We start from the raw sequence: 21,417 nt of genomic DNA, 5'->3' as shown, positions 1-21,417 counted from the left end.
AATCTTAGGCTCTAGGCGCCCATTATAGCAAATCTTCTTCTTCCAGGGGTGCAGATTTTCTCATATTTAGGGTGAAGACACACTGAGCTACTAGTAGCAGCTACTTGTCACGGCTACTAAACGCCAGAAAATCCCCTGCCATAGACAATACTGAGAATTGCCTCTGCTAAAACACACATAGAGACAATTATCGGTAAATGATCAGCATTGTCTATTTTATTGGGGCAAAGACACACTGGGCTACTTAGTAGCAGCTACTTTCTCATGGCTACTAAACGCCAGAAAATCCCCTGCCATAGACAATACTGAGAATTGCCTCTGCTAAAACACACGTAGAGACAATTATCAGTAAATGATCAGCATTGTCTGTTTTAGTAGCCGTGACAAGTAGCTGCTACTAGTAGCTCTGTGTGACTTCACCACATGTTGCTGAAATCTCTATCATTAGTGTCACAACTTCAGTCCATGGGTGGGTAATAAATTGAAACAAATCTCATGGGATTCCTGCCCAGAGAATAGAGTTTCCAGGAGTAAAGGAATGGTTGACTGTAATGTGACAAGTTGGCTTGGGGCTGGTAATTCCCAGTGCTGTATAACATAGAGCGCCTATTATATTGATACCCTTGCACTCAAAGTGCCGCACATGCGCAAAGCAGCGGGTCACATGGTCCCCCCCCCCCCAGGCTGCCAGCGGCGCACAGCTCTGACGTCACGTCTCGGCGGAGGAACATGTCCGAAGCTTCCGGTCGCACGGCGGGAAACGAGATGCCGGCCAAGAAACAGAAGCTCAGCAGCGATGAGAACAGTAACCCGGAGCTGTCTGGGGATGAGAACGTAAGGAAGGGGCTTAGTGAGGCGGGAACGCAGGGCGCACTGATGCTGCCGGGGTGCTGGGGTTATTAGCGAGCAGGCTGCCGGGGGGCTTCGGGGGAAGTGGGGCTAAAGTTACCGGAGCTGGCGGAACGGTGCGGGGAGATGCTAAAGGGGCGGGGGGCAAGGCGAGTGTTGTTGGGAGGTGTGTGGGGCAGAAGGGTTAAGCGAGCGGGTAGGAAGGCAGAACAAGTTGAAGGTGCTGGGGGGCAGGCAGGGGCACCTGAGGGTGCTGGGGGGCAGGCAGGAGTGGCTGTAGGTGCTGGGGGGCAGGCAGGGGCACCTGAGGGTGCTGGGGGGCAGGCAGGAGTGGCTGTAGGTGCTGGGGGGCAGGCAGGAGTGGCTGTAGGTGCTGGGGGGCAGGCAGGAGTGGCTGTAGGTGCTGGGGGGCAGGCAGGGGCACCTGATCGTGCTGGGGCCATATACAGGAGTGGCTGTAGGTGCTGGGGGATAGGCAGGAGTGGCTGTAGGTGCTGGGGGGCAGGCAGGAGTGGCTGTAGGTGCTGGGGGGCAGGCAGGAGTGGCTGTAGGTGCTGGGGGGCAGGCAGGGGCACCTGAGGGTGCTGGGGGGATAGGCAGGAGTGGCTGTAGGTGCTGGGGGGCAGGCAGGAGTGGCTGTAGGTGCTGGGGGGCAGGCAGGAGTGGCTGTAGGTGCTGGGGGGCAGGCAGGGGCACCTGAGGGTGCTGGGGGGATAGGCAGGAGTGGCTGTAGGTGCTGGGGGGATAGGCAGGAGTGGCTGTAGGTGCTGGGGGGATAGGCAGGAGTGGCTGTAGGTGCTGGGGGGCAGGCAGGAGTGGCTGTAGGTGCTGGGGGGATAGGCAGGAGTGGCTGTAGGTGCTGGGGGGCAGGCAGGAGTGGCTGTAGGTGCTGGGGGGGGTAGGCAGGAGTGGCTGTAGGTGCTGGGGGGATAGGCAGGAGTGGCTGTAGGTGCTGGGGTCAGAGAGGATCGACTGAATGTGTTGGGGGACAGACAGGAGCGGTTAAATATGATGGAGGCAGAGAGGAGCGGCTGGGGGGGGAGGGCAGCAGCACCTGGGGGTACTGTGGGGTGGGCAGGAGTGGCTGAAGGTGCTGGGGACAAGCAAGAGGGGGCCCAATTGGGGGTGGGCAGGTGTGCCTGAAGGGGATGGGGGGGTGGAGACAGGAGAGCCTGAAGGGGATGGGGGGGGCGGGGGAGACAGGAGAGCCTGAGGGTACCGGGAGTGGGCAGAAGTGGCCGAAGGTGATGGGGGGCAGGAGAGCCTGAGGGTACTGGGAGTGGGCAGAAGTGGCTGAAGGTGATGGGGGGGGGGGGGGCAGGAGAGCCTGAGGGTACTGGGAGTGGGCAGAAGTGGCTGAAGGTGATGGGGGGGGGCAGGAGAGCCTGAGGGTACTGGGAGTGGGCAGAAGTGGCTGAAGGTGATGGGGGGGCAGGAGAGCCTGAGCGTACCGGGAGTGGGCAGAAGTGGCCGAAGGTGATGGGGGGCAGGAGAGCCTGAGGGTACTGGGAGTGGGCAGAAGTGGCTGAAGGTGATGGGGGGGGGGGGGCAGGAGAGCCTGAGGGTACTGGGAGTGGGCAGAAGTGGCTGAAGGTGATGGGGGGGGGGGGGCAGGAGAGCCTGAGGGTACTGGGAGTGGGCAGAAGTGGCTGAAGGTGATGAGGGGGGGCAGGAGAGCCTGAGGGTACTGGGAGTGGGCAGAAGTGGCTGAAGGTGATGGGGGGGGGGGGGGGGCAGGAGAGCCTGAGGGTACTGGGAGTGGGCAGAAGTGGCTGAAGGTGATGGGGGGGGGGGGGCAGGAGAGCCTGAGGGTACTGGGAGTGGGCAGAAGTGGCTGAAGGTGTTGGGGGGGGGGGGGGGGGCAAGAGAGCCTGAGGGTACTGGAGACATGAGTGGCTGGAAGTTTTGGGGCAGACATGAGTGGCAGGGAGTGTTGGGGGGGTTTACAGAAGTGATAGGAATGCTATCAGGTGGAAGTGGCACAAAGCTGGGTTGGGAGCTGGCAAGGGGGCTGGGTGGGGAAGGGATCAGATGGTGTTGGGAAGTAAGCTGGGGTTGTTACAGAAGGGACAGAGGTGGCAGTAATATTACATAAGTGGCGGCAGGAGGGAATAAACAAGTGAGGAAGAGTTGGGAAAAGGCTTATGGGTATGGGGAACATACAGACTGAGTTGCTGTGGGAGCCAGAGGTAAAGGTGTAAGGCTGCAAGCAGAGGGAGAGGGGGAGCAGCGGGTACAGAGATGTTACACAAGTCACTGCAGTGGGGGGAAAGCCGGGGAGCCACTTGGCTCATAGTAATGTAATATTGTCATGTGGTATTGTTTAGTAACTAATGTGCCGTGCCTTGGAATAGTACAGCTAGTGTTTTAGGGGTTAATGAATTCTTGACATGAAGGGGTGAGAAAGCCTAAGCAGTTACCCTGTATTGCACTCCTGGGTAAAGGATCGCCAAGCTGCACTGTTATTTGTACTCCAGTACCATTTTAGTTTTTTTCCCCTTTATCATGTTTTGTAAAGACCACGGGAGCACTTACCGGACCATCAGTGTGTGCTCAACGTACAGCCGAGACCCAGACGGCGAAGTAAACTGCAAAACAAAACTTTATACGGAGCAACGCCAACACTGTTGTTTTCATAAAAATCTTTCTTTATCCAATCTTTTTTAAAAAAGCATGTTGTGCTTATACAGAAAAAGACCATACGCTTGACGCGTTTCGTGGTATCACATCACTTTCTCAAAAGCTGCAGACATTGTTTTGCCCTTTATCATGTTTGCCCTAAATCTAAATGCTGCAGAGTATGTTGGAAATGTATAAATGAATGATGACGATGATAACTAATAAATGGAGACAAAGGGTGAGGCTGTAGGTGCAGAGCCTGTGAGCTTTCTCTCTCTCAGTGGGACAGGATGTAGGGGCTGCCTGGGGGATGGGTGCTAGAATCATTAGTGTGTACTCTCGCTAATTACTGCCAGCTAATGAGTAGGCACAGCCAGGCATGTTATACACTGAGCAGGCACACTAATAGCTAATTATATAGAATTACTGATTACCTTGCTGCATATAGAGTTCATGATGTGCTTATGCTATACAGTTAGCAGTCTATGGTCTGGCCATAGGGCACCTAGATTTTTAAAGTGGAAGTTCCCCTGAATTTACATATGTTGTAGATAGAAATAGACTTAAACTTATTTTATAATGCTAGGGTTTCTTTATTCCAGCATGGACTTTAAAATGCTGTCTGTTAGGGTCAGTCAGGGAGTGGTAGAATAGAGTATCGTAAGTTTCAAATGAAACTTAATTTTAAGAGGCCTTCACTTTAATGAAAGCACTTTCTTGGGCAGTGGGATGGCTCAGTGGTTGTAGCATGGGGTTTATTCTGACTGGGGCTCAACGATTTTGTACTTGTTACAGGTATGGGATCCATTATCCAGAAAGCTCTGAATTATAGGAAGGCAATCATCCTGAGACTCCATTTTAATAAAATAATTCAATTTCTCTGTAATAATAAAACAGTACCTGTACTTGATCCCAACTAAGATATAATTACCCCTTATTGGGGCAGAACAGCCCTATTGGGTTTATTTAATGGTTAAATGATTCCCTTTTCTCTGTAATAATAAAACAGTACCTGTACTTGATCCCAACTAAGATATAATTACCCCTTATTGGGGGCAGAACAGCCCTATTGGGTTTATTTAATGGTTAAATGATTCCCTTTTCTCTGTAATAATAAAACAGTACCTGTACTTGATCCCAACTAAGATATAATTACCCCTTATTGGGGCAGAACAGCCCTATTGGGTTTATTTAATGGTTAAATGATTCCCTTTTCTCTGTAATAATAAAACAGTACCTGTACTTGATCCCAACTAAGATATTATTACCCCTTATTGGGGGCAGAACAGTCCTATTGGGTTTATTTAATGGTTAAATGATTCCCTTTTCTCTGTAATAATAAAACAGTACCTGTACTTGATCCCAACTAAGATATAATTACCCCTTATTGGGGGCAGAACAGCCCTATTGGGTTTATTTCATGGTTAAATGATTCCCTTTTCTCTGTAATAATAAAACAGTACCTGTACTTGATCCCAACTAAGATATAATTACCCCTTATTGGGGGCAGAACAGCCCTATTGGGTTTATTTAATGGTTAAATGATTCCCTTTTCTCTGTAATAATAAAACAGTACCTGTACTTGATCCCAACTAAGATATAATTACCCCTTATTGGGGCAGAACAGCCCTATTGGGTTTATTTAATGGTTAAATGATTCCCTTTTCTCTGTAATAATAAAACAGTACCTGTACTTGATCCCAACTAAGATATAATTACCCCTTATTGGGGGCAGAACAGCCCTATTGGGTTTATTTAATGGTTAAATGATTCCCTTTTCTCTGTAATAATAAAACAGTACCTGTACTTGATCCCAACTAAGATATAATTACCCCTTATTGGGGCAGAACAGCCCTATTGGGTTTATTTAATGGTTAAATGATTCCCTTTTCTCTGTAATAATAAAACAGTACCTGTACTTGATCCCAACTAAGATATTATTACCCCTTATTGGGGGCAGAACAGTCCTATTGGGTTTATTTAATGGTTAAATGATTCCCTTTTCTCTGTAATAATAAAACAGTACCTGTACTTGATCCCAACTAAGATATAATTACCCCTTATTGGGGGCAGAACAGCCCTATTGGGTTTATTTCATGGTTAAATGATTCCCTTTTCTCTGTAATAATAAAACAGTACCTGTACTTGATCCCAACTAAGATATAATTACCCCTTATTGGGGGCAGAACAGCCCTATTGGGTTTCCTCCCATGTAGCAGATATACACTCAGGTTTATAAACTTTTGATTAGTTCAACCCTAGTGCTGGAGGCATGTGATCCGAATTTCAAAGTTGCTGTAGAGGCCCTCTGAGACAATTTGCTACTGGTTTATTTGTATTTTTAAAACTAACCTTTTGCTCCACATCTCTTCAGTTCAAATTATCTGCATGCTAGAGTCATATATAATCATTACATTACTCCAGACTTAATGTTGCTAAAAATGATGTAAACATGAAATAAACCCAATAGGGCTGTTCTGCCCCCAATAAGGGGTAATTATATCTTAGTTGGGATCAAGTACAGGTACTGTTTTATTATTACAGAGAAAAGGGAATCATTTAAAGATTAAATAAACCCAATAGGGCTGTTTTGCCCCCAATAAGGGGTAATTATATCTTAGTTGGGATCAAGTACAGGTACTGTTTTATTATTACAGAGAAAATGCAAATCATTTTTAAAAAATGTAAATTATTTCATTCAAATGGAGTCTATGGAAATGGCAGTCCCATAATTCTGAGCTTTTTTTTTTCTTTGAAATATTTAGGACGATACTGTCAGCATAGAGAGCGGTACAAACACAGAGCGCCCAGACACCCCGACAAATGCAGCAAATGCCCCCGGCAGAAAGGGCTGGGGCAAAGGAAAATGGAAGTCAAAGAAATGCAAATACTCCTTCAAGTGTGTAAATAGCCTCAAGGTGAGTGCGAGATTGGTGCCACTGGGAAAGGATAATCGGCTGGATCAGTTTGGAGAGATTGGTAGCAGAGGTCTATCGTGGGTACCAAAAAACACCAAAAAAATGAGTGTTTTAAAGTAATTAAGATATAATGTACTGGTAAAACTGGTGTGTTTGCTACAGAAATGCTGCTATACTTATATAAATACCCCGCTGTGTAGCCCCGGGGGCAGCCATTCCTGCACTGGTACAGCTGGGGTGTTTGCTACAGAAACCCTACTATAGTTTATATAAATACCCCGCTGTGTAGCCCCGGGGGCAGCCGTTCCTGCACTGGTACAGCTGGGGTGTTTGCTACAGAAACCCTACTATAGTTTATATAAATACCCTGCTGTGTAGCCCCGGGGGCAGCCATTCCTGCACTGGTACAGCTGGGGTGTTTGCTACAGAAACCCTACTATAGTTTATATAAATACCCTGCTGTGTAGCCCCGGGGGCAGCCGTTCCTGCACTGGTACAGCTGGGGTGTTTGCTACAGAAACCCTACTATAGTTTATATAAATACCCTGCTGTGTAGCCCCGGGGGCAGCCATTCCTGCACTGGTACAGCTGGGGTGTTTGCTACAGAAACCCTACTATAGTTTATATAAATACCCTGCTGTGTAGCCCCGGGGGCAGCCATTCCTGCACTGGTACAGCTGGGGTGTTTGCTACAGAAACCCTACTATAGTTTATATAAATACCCTGCTGTGTAGCCCCGGGGGCAGCCGTTCCTGCACTGGTACAGCTGGGGTGTTTGCTACAGAAACCCTACTATAGTTTATATAAATACCCCGCTGTGTAGCCCCGGGGGCAGCCATTCCTGCACTGGTACAGCTGGGGTGTTTGCTACAGAAACCCTACTATAGTTTATATAAATACCCCGCTATGTAGCCCCGGGGGCAGCCATTCCTGCACTGGTACAGCTGGGGTGTTTGCTACAGAAACCCTACTATAGTTTATATAAATACCCCGCTGTGTAGCCCCGGGGGCAGCCATTCCTGCACTGGTACAGCTGGGGTGTTTGCTACAGAAACCCTACTATAGTTTATATAAATACCCCGCTGTGTAGCCCCGGGGGCAGCCATTCCTGCACTGGTACAGCTGGGGTGTTTGCTACAGAAACCCTACTATAGTTTATATAAATACCCCGCTGTGTAGCCCCGGGGGCAGCCATTCCTGCACTGGTACAGCTGGGGTGTTTGCTACAGAAACCCTACTATAGTTTATATAAATACCCCGCTGTGTAGCCCCGGGGGCAGCCATTCCTGCACTGGTACAGCTGGGGTGTTTGCTACAGAAACCCTACTATAGTTTATATAAATACCCCGCTGTGTAGCCCCGGGGGCAGCCATTCCTGCACTGGTACAGCTGGGGTGTTTGCTACAGAAACCCTACTATAGTTTATATAAATACCCCGCTGTGTAGCTCCGGGGGCAGCCATTCGTGCTGGAAAATAGGAGAAAAGGCACAGGTTACATAGCAGATAACTGATAAGCTCTCTAACCTGTGCCTTCTCTCCTTTGAATGGCTGCCCCTGGGGCTACACAGCAGCTTTGGTTATATAAACTATAGTAGGGTTTAAGAGCCAAACACCCCAGTTGTTACCAATACATTATATTCTAATTACTTTTATACACTTTCATTTTTTGGGGTCACTGTTTCTTTAAATTGAAGCAGGTTATTTAGCAAGCTGATTAATCCTCTTATTTACATTTCTTTTTCCTAGTGTAAAGTGGGTGGAAAATTTCTGTTGCATTAGATTATTCAGCCACAAAATCAATTTGTGCTTATTATGCAATGGTGTTTTTTTTTTTCCATTCCTGCAGGAAGATCACAATCAGCCACTGTTTGGGGTTCAGTTTAACTGGCACAGTAAGGAGGGAGACCCGCTGGTTTTCGCTACTGTTGGAAGTAACAGGGTATGTATGGGAATGTGATGGCAAGCTATTTACAATGAGGGGGCAGCTGGGGCAGGGTTTCCCTTTCATTTGCCAGTCATTTCACTTAAGGGGAATTAGTTTGCCTAGTAAAACTATACATCTATTTTTTTTTATAGAACCTGGACTTTCTAATTGTTTTGTTTAATTCCACTTCTTATGGGTCTAAAAAAAAAAAAATAGATGTTGCCAGTTTGCATAAGATGTGTTTATATAGGGATATATCACTAAAATGTTCTATATGTGAAAATACTGATACTATTTACTGAATAAAACTGATTTCGAAATCTGCATGATTCATGAATGTGCCAATGCCAAATATGTATAGTTTTATGGAGTGTCAATAAAGTGATTAAAGAGGCCAAAACGAAAAATTTGCCTGGGAGGCATTACTGTTCCTTTACATAAAGATTTAATAATGCAAGTATAAGGTAAAAACTTGTTTATAAAAATGTTAATGAGGCTTTTTGCAGCTATTGCTCTAGGGCAGTGATCCCCAACCAGTGGGTCGTTAGCACCATGTTGCTCCCCAACCCCTTGGATGTTGCTCCCAGTGGCCTCAAAGCTGGTGCTTATTTTTGAATTTCTAGTTAGGAGGCAACAAAGGGAAAGTTGTGCTCAACACTGCATTTTAAACCATTAGGCGGGGGTGCAATGAGGCTGTGACCACACAATTCATATTTGATGTAGTTGGCCAGCCTAAATATATTGCTATATATGGAGTAACAATCCCTGTTTTGTTTGAAGGGGAGGGATTCCTTCGTTCCACTAGAATGATCTAAGGATATTTCCTTAGATCATTCTAGTGAAACAAAGGAATCCCTCCCCTTCAAACTATGGGTTATTGCCCCGGTGCAATGCAGCAGTCGTGTTGGTAATTGATGCCTTGTATTTTCCTGCTTTCTATTCATTAATATTTGGTCTGCGTTGGTTATTGATGATATAATTGCACCTAGGCACACTACTTTTTGAAATGGTGTTGCAGAATGCAAGTCCATTGGGATGTTTTTCTCATTTGAAATTTTGATGTAAAGGGGACATAGTGTGTGAAAAACAATATGAATTGGACTCATAGAAGGAATGTGTTTTCAAATGTACTGTTTAGGGCTGATTTATTAGAAATTTCAACAAAAACCCCACTAGTCCCGCCCATCTGTTCCACTTCCTGCTGCCTTCTTTCCCGGGCTGTGCAGGGGGGCCAGTGGCACTCAGCACACTGCACTGTAGGATAGGAACCAATCAGCAGCTAGGCTGACCTGATAGGGAACTGGAGCCTTCCTTTGCTTGTGTGACTGCTGGGCTGTGATTGGCTCTCCCCCTTTTACTGTGCTTCCGGCAGGGACATTTAGGACATTGCTACTATTATATACTATATATACTATTATATATTATAAGGTGTTCCGGCTTTCTGTATATTTCTGCGAGATATCGCTATGCATATCCGTGGCCCCTCTGTTCTAAGAATGTTTGTTTTTCTCACATAGGTAACGTTATATGAATGCCACCCACAGGGGGAAATCCGACTGCTGCAGTCCTATGTGGACGCCGACGTATCCTTGACGAGTTTTGCTTTTTGCTGAAAATATTTGGAATTTGCAGTTAATTGTTGTTCACGGTTACAATCTAGGTTCCCAATCACATTCACACACACACACACACTAGTTGTTTCAGAAGCCAGGTTACCTGGCTGTATGTATTTGGGTGTGGGAGGAAAACAGGGTACCCAGAAAAAGCCACACAAACTCGGGGAGAACATACAGACTCTTTGCAGAGGAGCCTAGGAACCCGGCGCTGCAGGATTAAATCCAGGATTTGGTTCGGGATTTGGCCTTTTTCAGCAGGATTCAGCTGAGTCCATGGACCTGGCCCAACAGAATCCTTTAAGTCACATGACCTTTTTGTCACATAAACACGGAAGTTGAAACATTTTCACCTCGTACTTTGCATATGGTTCTCTTTAACCATTCCACAGCCTTATTTGTATATTCCAATTAGGGTTCGTTATTTAGCCAAATCTTTTATGATGGATTCAGGGTTCGGCCATATCCCAAAATAGTGGATTTGGTGCATCCCTAATCTTTAACCTGGGTATTTGTGACCCCTCATGTTAACTGGGAGTGTGCTAATAGTCAGTAAGAGCAATTAATTTAATGATTCAGACATTATCTATCAGTGGGGAATTGTGGGTGTCATGAACTGGGGTGCCTCTCCGCCCTTGGGTCTGGGACTGCGACGGATTCCATGTACAGCTTTTTCTCTCCTTAATTCTTACATTCAGGCAGATGAGAACTTTTATACTTGCGCTTGGACGTACGACAGCAACACAAGTCACCCACTTCTAGCAGTGGCTGGTTCTAGAGGGATCATAAGGATAATTAATCCTATTACTATGCAGTGTATTAAGGTAAGAGGATTTTCCTTGCATCCGTGGGATCATTTACAAGCTTGTTAGTAGCTGATATCTTAATCTGTAGTCTGGGTTTGATGCTGCCCTCACTGTTTGAAGATCGGTGCTTAAGGGTAAGAACTCACAGAGCGGTTCAGTGGCCCACGACAAACTGCTTTGGAAAGGTTTTCCACTGGAGACAGTAGGAGTCACCGGTGGAAAGCCCTTCACATTGTTTCAGTAATGCAAAATCTTCAGGGCTTTGGAAAACAAAGTGATGCAAAGGGCTTTTCACTGGCGGCTCCTACAGTTGCCGGTGGAAAACCTTTCCAAAGCGGTTTGTCGTGGGCCACTGAACCACTCTGTGGGTTCCTACCCTAAATACCCTTCTTGTATAAGCAAGTTGAGTAGTCTTTACGGCTATCACCAGATTTTAAATGCTGCAGCTGTACAGAAACTCCAGCTTTCAATATATTGTTTGTCTCATTTACTCATTTGATTGTGTTAAAGGGAAGGATCACCTTTAGGTACATTTTAGAATGGCCAGTTCTAAGCAATTCGTCTTATAGTTTTTTATAGTTTCTTCTAACACTTGCCAACTCTTAAATGGGGATCACTGACCCTAAAAGCCAAAAATAAGCTGTTCTGTGAGGCTACAATTTTTATTGCTTATCTTTCTATTCAGGTTCTCTCCTATTCATTTTTAACCCTAGCAACCAAAAAGTGTAATAATTAAAAAGCACAAATAATAAAAAATGAAGACCAATTGCAAATTGTCTCAGAATATTACTCTGTACATCATACTAAAAGTATCCCCCTTTTTCTGTAGGATTGCAAATAGCATTGTACATGGAATATATAACCATGCATAATATCTTTAATTTTCCTTCCACTTTCTTCTAGCACTATGTGGGCCACGGAAATGCTATCAATGAGCTTAAATTTCATCCAAGGGATCCAAACCTCCTCCTATCAGTTAGCAAAGGTAGGTGTGGAACTGTATAAGCTCTGAAGGGGTTGGTGGAGCTTTAGTGTCTAGGGGGTCACCTTATTTTTGTATATAATGTGCAGAAGTGAATTTATATCATAACCAACTCTATGTACTGTGGTTAAGAGCAGCTCTGTGCCGCTAAAGGCTATGGCTGCTGGTTTGTATGTGTCTTATTTTTTTTACACCATGTTTTATGCCCCCCGCAGATCATGCGCTAAGACTTTGGAACATACAGACAGACACACTTGTAGCCATTTTTGGTGGAGTGGAAGGTCACAGAGATGAAGTGTTAAGCGCGGTATGTATACTGCATTTGGGGGGGTGTTAGTGCTGTGTAGACCTGTTGAGAGAGAAGCATGCTGTCCCCCTTTCCTGCACAATATATAAACTCATCCCAGTCAGATATTAACCCAAACACAACTTAAGCGTTTAGAAAAGTAAACATAAATTCAAGTATTTTTACTTAGAAAATATGCAGCCTTTTCATGATGTTTAATGTAATAATCTGGTTTGGAACAGTTCCCTAAGCCCCGCCCCCTGTTCCCCTGCTGATTGGCTGACTACTTTGTGACTCAAATAACATGTAACAGTAGTTGCCTGTTCTCAGCCTGCCTCCTCCCAATCCCACAATCCCCTGCTGCACACGTGATGTCAGTAAGGAAAGGAACATCCCAGTGCAATGCATTGTGGGTTATGTAGTTACTGCATGCTGTCTGTAAGCTGGGGAGAAGTTGTTACAATTTGTAACATCAGGGCTTTAGTCCCTCCTCCCCTGCCAGGATTTCAGATGATGCAGAAAGAGAAGAACTGTTTTGCAGCTGGATTTTAGCATAAAAAATGGTATTTATTCCTTCTTTTTGAACAGATTACAGGGATCCCTATATTGGGGGTTTCTGTGCTGTGTGGGGCTCTTTAAGAAATTCTGGTACAGAAGCCGGAGTTCCCCTATTAGCAATGAGACTATCGTTTTGACTCAGTGAAAGGGCCAATGAGCTGCTGACTTGCTCAGAAGTATTCAGTATCGGCCCACATACAGCCAGCCTAATGGGTTTATTCACGCCTACATTTCTTCTCTAGTTTAGCTCAGGGCACACGGATTTTTGATTTCTTGACTTGAATATTTTGTTAGGCTTTATTGTTGCGGAAATATTTTCTTTCGGAAAAACGTTTCTAATATAGAGCATGTAGAATTTAATTTTCATATTGTTTTACGTAGCCATAGCTCAGTCTTAACTTGCTGCCTCTTTGCCTTAGGACTATGATTTGCTTGGTGAGAAGATCATGTCATGTGGTATGGACCATTCCCTTAAGCTCTGGAGAATTAATTCTTTAAGAATGAAGACGGCCATCAGAGAGTCTTACGAATACAACCCCAATAAAACAAACAGGTAATGCGATGCTTGACTGAGCTCGGTTCTGGACCCCGCAGGTCAATGTTTGGTATCCAAGCAATAACCAGCCTTACAGGCATACAATAAAATGGCAGCAGTGCTTATAGTAACCACAGAAGCTGGAAAGTCTGCTCAGTAACTGACAGTGCAGCTGCAAGGGTCAGTTTGTGTGTGTCTCTCACAGCAGCTATTTATTCATGCATTAATTCCCATTTAGTAAAGCCCTCTACTTTATTTGTCAATAGTTCTATAATAGTTCCCTAAGTTTGCTCATAGCCTGTACAGAGAGATACCATAAAACTATGGCAGCATAGGGATTCCCCTGTACTAAGCACAATTCAGCAGGAACAGCCCCCTAAGTTTGCTCATAGCCTGTACAGAGAGATACCATAAAACTATGGCAGCATAGGGATTCCCCTGTACTAAGCACAATTCAGCAGGAACAGCCCCCTAAGTTTGCTCATAGCCTGTACAGAGAGATACCATAAAACTATGGCAGCATAGGGATTCCCCTGTACTAAGCACAATTCAGCAGGAACAGCCCCCTAAGTTTGCTCATAGCCTGTACAGAGAGATACCATAAAACTATGGCAGCATAGAGATTCCCCTGTACTAAGCACAATTCAGCAGGAACAGCCCCCTAAGTTTGCTCATAGCCTGTACAGAGAGATACCATAAAACTATGGCAGCATAGGGATTCCCCTGTACTAAGCACAATTCAGCAGGAACAGCCCCCTAAGTTTGCTCATAGCCTGTACAGAGAGATACCATAAAACTATGGCAGCATAGGGATTCCCCTGTACTAAGCACAATTCAGCAGGAACAGCCCCCTAAGTTTGCTCATAGCCTGTACAGAGAGATACCATAAAACTATGGCAGCATAGAGATTCCCCTGTACTAAGCACAATTCAGCAGGAACAGCCCCCTAAGTTTGCTCATAGCCTGTACAGAGAGATACCATAAAACTATGGCACATAGGGATTCCCCTGTACTAAGCACAATTCAGCAGGAACAGCCCCCTAAGTTTGCTCATAGCCTGTACAGAGAGATACCATAAAACTATGGCACATAGGGATTCCCCTGTACTAAGCACAATTCAGCAGGAACAGCCCCCTAAGTTTGCTCATAGCCTGTACAGAGAGATACCATAAAACTATGGCACATAGGGATTCCCCTGTACTAAGCACAATTCAGCAGGAACAGCCCCCTCACTGCCCCCCCCCCCATCCCAGTACTTGGCCTGTGCAGAAGTGAAGGGATGATTCTAAGGTGAATATCTCTTCAGCAGCACATGTTTTGTTAACTATATGGCAAAGATTCTATTAATGTGAACTGTTAGATTTGTGAATGTTGTACAAAGGTGAACAACCCCTTTAATGCACAAATGAGCAGTGTCCTCCTTAAGTAATGGCTTAAATGGGTTTGCTAATTTATTAAGGTGAGTTATATACATTTTTACAGTGAAATATTGAATGTTTTAGATTAAAATTGTATTACAAGTGGATTTCTCTAACTAATCTGTATTTTCTCATTGCAGGCCATTTGTCTCGCAGAAAATCCATTTCCCTGATTTTTCCACAAGGGACATACACAGAAACTATGTTGATTGTGTCAGGTGGTTAGGAGACCTTATTTTGTCTAAGGTGAGTGTTACTGTCGCTATCACTTTGTGTATGCATTGATCATACAGTTACATACAGTAAACAACAACCAGAGATAAAGGGGCCCTGCCCAACAGCTGGACCTACAGATACGATATCCGCCCGGTGATGGATATTTGTGTAGAAGGAGGCTGAATGCATTTACTCTGTAATTTCAGTCTTGTGAAAATGCAATCGTGTGCTGGAAACCTGGTAAAATGGAAGATGATATAGACAAGATCAAAGCCAGCGAGTCCAACGTGACCATTCTGGGGCGCTTTGATTACAGTCAGTGTGATATTTGGTATATGAGGTTTTCCATGGACTTCTGGCAAAAAGTAAGTGACATTCCATCTTTCTTGTATTAAAACAGTTTGAGATGATCTTTATCACGTCAATTGCTAATATTTATGCCTGCAGCTAAGGTATGCATTTGTAAAATGTGCTCTCATAGACTTTAGTATAGCTTCAGCTTGGGGAGTAGAGTCCTGCTCCTGGTCAGGTACCTACAGAGCAGTCGGTCTTGTGGTCTTGTGAGGAAAAGTTCTAGGAAAACTATTCCCCCAGAATGAATTCCTAAACAACAGACAGTTTATATTAAGTGACCTAATAAAGAATCTCGCCAAACTGGAATATATATATATCAGTAAATATTGCCCTTTTACATCCTTTCCCTTGAGCCGCCATTTAGTGATGGGCTGTGTGCTCCCTCAGAGATCAGCTGACAGGAAGTGATGCAGCTCTAACTATAACAGGAAGTAGTGTGGGAGTAAAAGGCAGAACTCTGCCCATTCATTGGCTGATGGGGCCTAGCATGTATGTGTGCCTTGGCTTGTTTGTGTGCTCTGTGAACCCTATGATCCCAGGGGGCGGCCCTTAGTACTTAAAATGGCAGTTTCCTATTTAGGATTACCCAATGGCACATACTGCTAATAAAGTATATTTATATGAAAATGGTTTATTTAGATGAAGCAGGGTTTACATATGAGCTGGTTATGCAGTATATTTTTTATAGAGACCTACACTGTTAGGAGTATAGTTTTCCTTTAAAAAACACAGAAGTGAGTTGCATTCTTGCAGAATGCTCTTTAAGCATCTTATAAAACTGACCAGTAAGGCCAAAAAGCAAAGGGAAATGATGTAATCAGAATATTCCTAAAATCCTTTCTGAACAGGGAGGGCTGTAGAAGCTGTATACCTGCTGTATGATTATGTTCAGCAGAGCTACAGCATAGTGCCAATGTACCCTGCTATCCATCATGTTGCATTGTACAATATTTTTTATTCTTTTTTTTTTATCTGTAAGATGCTGGCCTTGGGTAACCAAGTAGGAAAGCTCTATGTTTGGGACTTGGAAGTAGAAGATCCACATAAGGCCAAGTAAGTCTCTCTCTTTCTCTTTCAATTAGTAGTATGTTTTGCAGTTGCTTTGTGTTTTAGCTGTTGCTTGGTTACCACTCAGTATTTGACTAGTCCAGCCATTAAATCACCAGCAAGGGCCGGGGACAATATAACAAACTTACCAGCAATGGAATTGCCAATAAATATATAATGCCCTACAAATCCCTCCCTTCCCTGACCCTCTCTGCTGATGGATTATAAGGCCAGACCCACCTACACTCCGTCCATTTCCCCCCCCTTCATGTGTTGCCCACGCCTGTTCCCTATTAGTACTGGTACAGTTTGTACCTGGAGGTTCTTTAAATTCAGTCCTTCCGTTGAAAAACTTAAGCTTGGCATACACTTGATGGTCTATCTAAGGCCAGTTTTAGGCCATATCAATTCTGTCCATGGGTACGGCTTGACTTTGCCTAAGACAACTCCCATTAAATCTACACAAACTTGCAAGCTTTTAGATGCAGAACTTTTACATTCACGATTTTGGGTTTGTGGCACTTAATAAATGTTGGGCATTTGTGTTTTTGAACCATAATTCCAGTTTTGAGAGTTTTAGTGAAAAAAAAACCTCAAATTGCGGAAAACAATTGCACCTTGTAATTCCCATTGTGCATTTCTCAGAATTAGTAATAGAGTGTGAGAAAGGAGTCTGACAGCGAGGCAGCCGGTAGGTACAGCGAGGCAGCCCGTAGGTACAGCGAGGCAGCCGGTAGGTACAGCGAGGCAGCCGGTAGGTACAGCGAGGCAGCCGGTAGGTACAGCGAGGCAGCCGGTAGGTACAGCGAGGCAGCCGGTAGGTACAGCGAGGCAAAGAAAAGAGTCAGAAATATTCCCCTATCATGGCTGGGTCTATTCTGGGTTTATTACAAGGCATAGCTGCTTATATATAATGTAACCACTCTTGTTCATCCCATGCAGGTGTACAACACTCACATACCCCAAATGTGCCTCGGCAATCCGACAGACGAGTTTCAGCAGAGACAGCAGTATCCTCGTAGCAGTGTGCGACGACGCTACTATTTGGCGCTGGGACAGACTGCGGTGAATGCTCTTCCCGTGCAGGACACCCCCAATGCACCATTTTGGTATAAAGCACCCCGGCGTTTGTGCCGACTAGTGTCTGGAGTAAGTGTGTTGGCTGTAGCCGAGTGTAGTGTGTGCCTCTCTCTCGCCCTTTCCGTACTGTTTATCCTGCTACAATTCAGCTGCTTTTAATAAAAATTTATTTTTGTACAGTTTTCTGTAATGTCTATGTTTTTATGGATTTTAATGTATTTACTGTAAAATGTATATGACATTTGGTATGTTTCATACAGGCATGTCTGAGGCCAGAATAAGTCGATGTTTTGTAAATATCTTATTTTCGGCAATTTTTTTTTTTTTTTAAATAACGTAACTGTTTATTTAAATGAAAGTCTTTATTGTGATGGTTATTTGCAATAACTACCAAACTGACTGAGTGGAGTAAATAAATATCGTGGGAAATGCCCCTTTAGAACTGACCTGAAATACAATGTTGTGGCTTGTTCTGGAGAACTGGTTTAAATAAATGAAAGCAATGAAAACCTTCCTCTCTATCTCGTCACAGAAGATGCTTCCGGTACATTCCCAAAACTGGGAACCTGAACTGTGTGTAAATACATGCTGGGATCTTTGTTACATTGCAATAGGACCTGCTCATATTTAAAAGAAGTAACCTGACAGGCATTCAGGAAGCTCTTTGCAATAAATGTCTTCAGGTGCAGCCTGTGGTGTTTGTGGGGGGTAGGTCACTATTAAATAAACTTTTATTATGGTGTAGAGCAGGGGTCTCCAAGTTTTCTTACTCATGAGCCACAGTCAAATGTAAAAAGACTTGGGGAGCAACACAAGCACCATAAAAGTTCATGGAGGAGCCAAATAAGGGCTGTGATTGGCTATTAGGGGCCTCTATGCACCCTATCAGCTTACAGGGGGCTTTATTTGGTAGGAAATCTTGTTTTTATTCAACCAAAACTTGCCCCCAAGTCAGGAATTCAAAAATAACTCCCTGGTTTGGGGGCACTGAGAGCAACACCCAAGGGGTTGGGGAGCAACATGTTACCCCCGAGCCACTGGTTGGGGATCACTGGTGTAGATATTGGTAGAATTTGCGTTTGGTTTTTATCATGTTTTTTGTTCAGCAGTTTTCCTGTTTGGTATTTTAGCAGCTATTTGGTTGCTGGGGACTTATGTACCCTAGCAACCAGGCAGTGGTTTGAAAGAGATGGAAATATGAATAGGAGAGGGTAATAAAAAGTAACAATAAAATTGTAGCTTCACAGAGCAATAGTTTTAGCTGCCCGGGGTCAGCGACCCGCATTTAAAAGCTGAAGTGAAGCTGAAGAGGAAGGCAAGTAATTAAAAAGATTTAAGTAAATATTGAAAACCATTTGCAGAGTTGGCCATTCTTTAACATACTGAAAGTTAAAGGAACAGTAACACCAAAAAATTAAAGTGTATAAAAGTAATAACAATATAATGTGCTGCTGCCCTGCATTGCTACAACTGGTGTGTTTGCCTCAGAAAGACTACTATAATTTATATAAATAAGCTGCTATGTAGCCATGGGGGCAGCCATTCAAAGGAGAAAAGGCACAGGCACATAGCAGATAACAGATAAACCCCCATTATGTGGGACTTGTTATCTGCTATGTAACCTGTATGGCTGCCCCCGGGGCTACACAGCAGCTTATTATATAGTAGCTTTTCTGTAGCAAAAACACCAGTTTTTTTGCAGAGCAACAGCACATTATATTTAAATTACTTTAAAGGAGACATATCCTATAAAAATTAAGAATGTACCAGGGAATTATACTCCTAAATATAGAAGGATTGTGCTAAAAAAGTTGTTTCTGACTGATTTATTGAGAAATTCCCCCCACTAGCCCCGCCCATCTGTTCCACTTCCTGCTGGCTGAAGTCTCTGGATGAGCTGGGGAGCCGGCGGCCCTCCGTACACTGCACTGTATGATAGGAACCAATCAGCAGCCAGGCTGACCTGATAGGGAACTGAAGCCTGTCTGTGCTTGTGTGAGTGCAGGGTTGTGATTGGCTCTCCCCCTCCTACTGTGCTTCTGGCAGGGACCGTTAGGACACGCCCACTCTCCATTTCACACTGGCCAGAGAAGTGATAGGATCTATAGGGAGCTCCAATAAAGGGGCCATTTTTACAGACAGGATTAATGTTTAGCCCAAAGAAACCAGCACCGGATATTTTTCATAATTGCCTACAAAATTAGGGTTTTCTTATTTATCCAATATGTCTCCTTTAAAACACTTTAATTTTTTGATGTTACTGTTCCTTTAAAGGTCAACCACCCCTTTAAAGAAGAAAAACCAAATACCTATAATACGTAAGGCACATTTCAGTGACTAAAATTAATTTATCTGCTGGAAAATACCACCAGCTTGGTACTTTTATTTAAAGAAAAAGCCCCAGCCTGGGATACTTTACAGACCAGAGCACCAATGATTGAATTCACTAGAGTGCCTAACATTGACACTCCCATGGGCTTATCATGTCCTTTAATGCCAACAGTCTTATTTTATCACCTGCTAAAAATGCACCCACCCCCGAACGGAAAGAAATTTACAACTGTCTTAGGGGCAAATAAAGTGATGTGCTTATTCTCTAAGCAGCCAGAATATTCATTTACTCCTTTGCTGCCAAGGAACAAAGTACAGTAACAATCATGGCTGCTCGGTGGGCAGTAAAGTACATACCAAGTACTGACTGCTGATGGATTGCTGCTGGGCACAGGGAGATGGAGGCAGAATATCAGAAGCAACTCAGCTAGGTTAACTCACTTGAGGTGCCAAATTATTAGTAACCCACTAGTTAACCCAAGCACTAAGCTGGGCTAGTGTGCCTTTTCTATTTAAAAAACAAACAAACCATGAGCTGCTTGACTGAAGTGCAGCAAAATGTAGTCCTTCTGCAGTTGTGGCAGGGTGGAGGGGGCCCATAATGTACTTTAAAATCTGAATTAATATATTAAGCAACTTGCCCAAACCAAAAGCCCAAGAACAGGAGAAACCTAAATCTGGAGGCAACTGATCAGTATCCCCGAGGCTTCATAGTGTCACTGGATCTCATAAGGGTGGTTCGCTCTTAACTTTTAGTATGTTATGGAATGGCCAATGAATGACCAATGAATAGCCAATTCTTAGCAACTTTTCAGTTGCTCTTCATTTTTTATTTCTTTACAGTTTTTGAATTATTTGCTGCCTATCTATTGTTCAGCTGTACAGTGCTGTGTACATACATATTGCTATAAATAATATACATACATAATGTTTTTCTATAATTAACTTGAGCCCCTAAATGTAATTCCACCTCCATGTGGTGCTTTAGCAGAAAAGGCCCCACAGCAACTGCCTTAAGCTGGCCATACACGCACTGATAATATTGTATGAAACCTCGTTTCGTATGATATTTGGTGCATGTATAGTGGCTCGGTGAGGCACCCGATATCGCAAAAGGCAGCGGATATCGGTTGACTCGTTGATTGGCCAGGTTAAAAGATTTTGATTGAGCGCCGTTGAAGGCACCGGAGCAGAATCTACATTCAGGGCTGAATCGACAGAAGGAGGTAGAATTTCTATTGTTTCTACCTCCATATCTGATGATTCAGCCCTGAACCTCAGTGGAGGGTGGGAACGACAATTGGTCGCACAAAAGATCGAAATTGCTATGTGTGTGGCCTTTTTTGGAGGAATGGTGTCGGACAGACAAAACGCATGGGATGTAGTTGCATGGGCTAAAATATAATGGAACTGATTGCAGTTCTTTCATATACTGTAGTTTACACATCAGATTTTTATGTCTGACGCAACACGCCTATCGGAAGGGAATGCAGCTCTGACCGACCTTCCTCACTGAAATACACTGACTGTCGGATGGAGATGCAGCAACAAACATACCGTCTATTTTATCTGATTTAACTTTACATTACAGCCTGTGGAGATCAGATTTTGTAGGATCTTACAAAATCTTGTGCTGTTGCATGAAGGGTATGCCCAGTGTATGTAACCCACTTATTGTACAGCGCTGCGGGATATGTTGGCGCTTTATAAATAAACGTTAATAATAATTGTAAAGGCCCCGGCATGTTACTGACTTGCTATAAACTACAGCCATATAGACTATTTATTGCGTTTGTGAGAAATTTATTCAAAGTATTTTTTTTTCAGGCACATCTGTTTTATGACAAAATATCACTGCTTTTGTTCAGTATTTCAGTATT

General features: G+C 44.2%; 1 protein-coding gene across 1 annotated transcript; it reads left to right on the top strand.

Annotated features, from left to right (window-relative positions):
- The first annotated feature begins 646 nt into the window (after window positions 1-646).
- Window positions 647-17,705, top strand: eed (embryonic ectoderm development). The gene is given in 12 exon segments (NM_001017325.2): window positions 647-834; window positions 6,234-6,386; window positions 8,234-8,326; window positions 9,829-9,894; window positions 10,623-10,748; window positions 11,634-11,715; window positions 11,928-12,019; window positions 12,976-13,109; window positions 14,650-14,755; window positions 14,932-15,090; window positions 16,059-16,132; window positions 17,069-17,705. Coding segments are annotated over 12 exon segments (1,317 nt in total). The 5' UTR covers window positions 647-729; the 3' UTR covers window positions 17,196-17,705.
- The last annotated feature ends 3,712 nt before the right edge of the window (window positions 17,706-21,417 follow it).

This window comes from Xenopus tropicalis, chromosome 2 (assembly GCF_000004195.4).
Source record: "Xenopus tropicalis strain Nigerian chromosome 2, UCB_Xtro_10.0, whole genome shotgun sequence".
NCBI classification, from domain to species: Eukaryota; Metazoa; Chordata; class Amphibia; order Anura; family Pipidae; genus Xenopus; species Xenopus tropicalis.
This window is presented reverse-complemented; position numbering and strand designations above follow the sequence as displayed.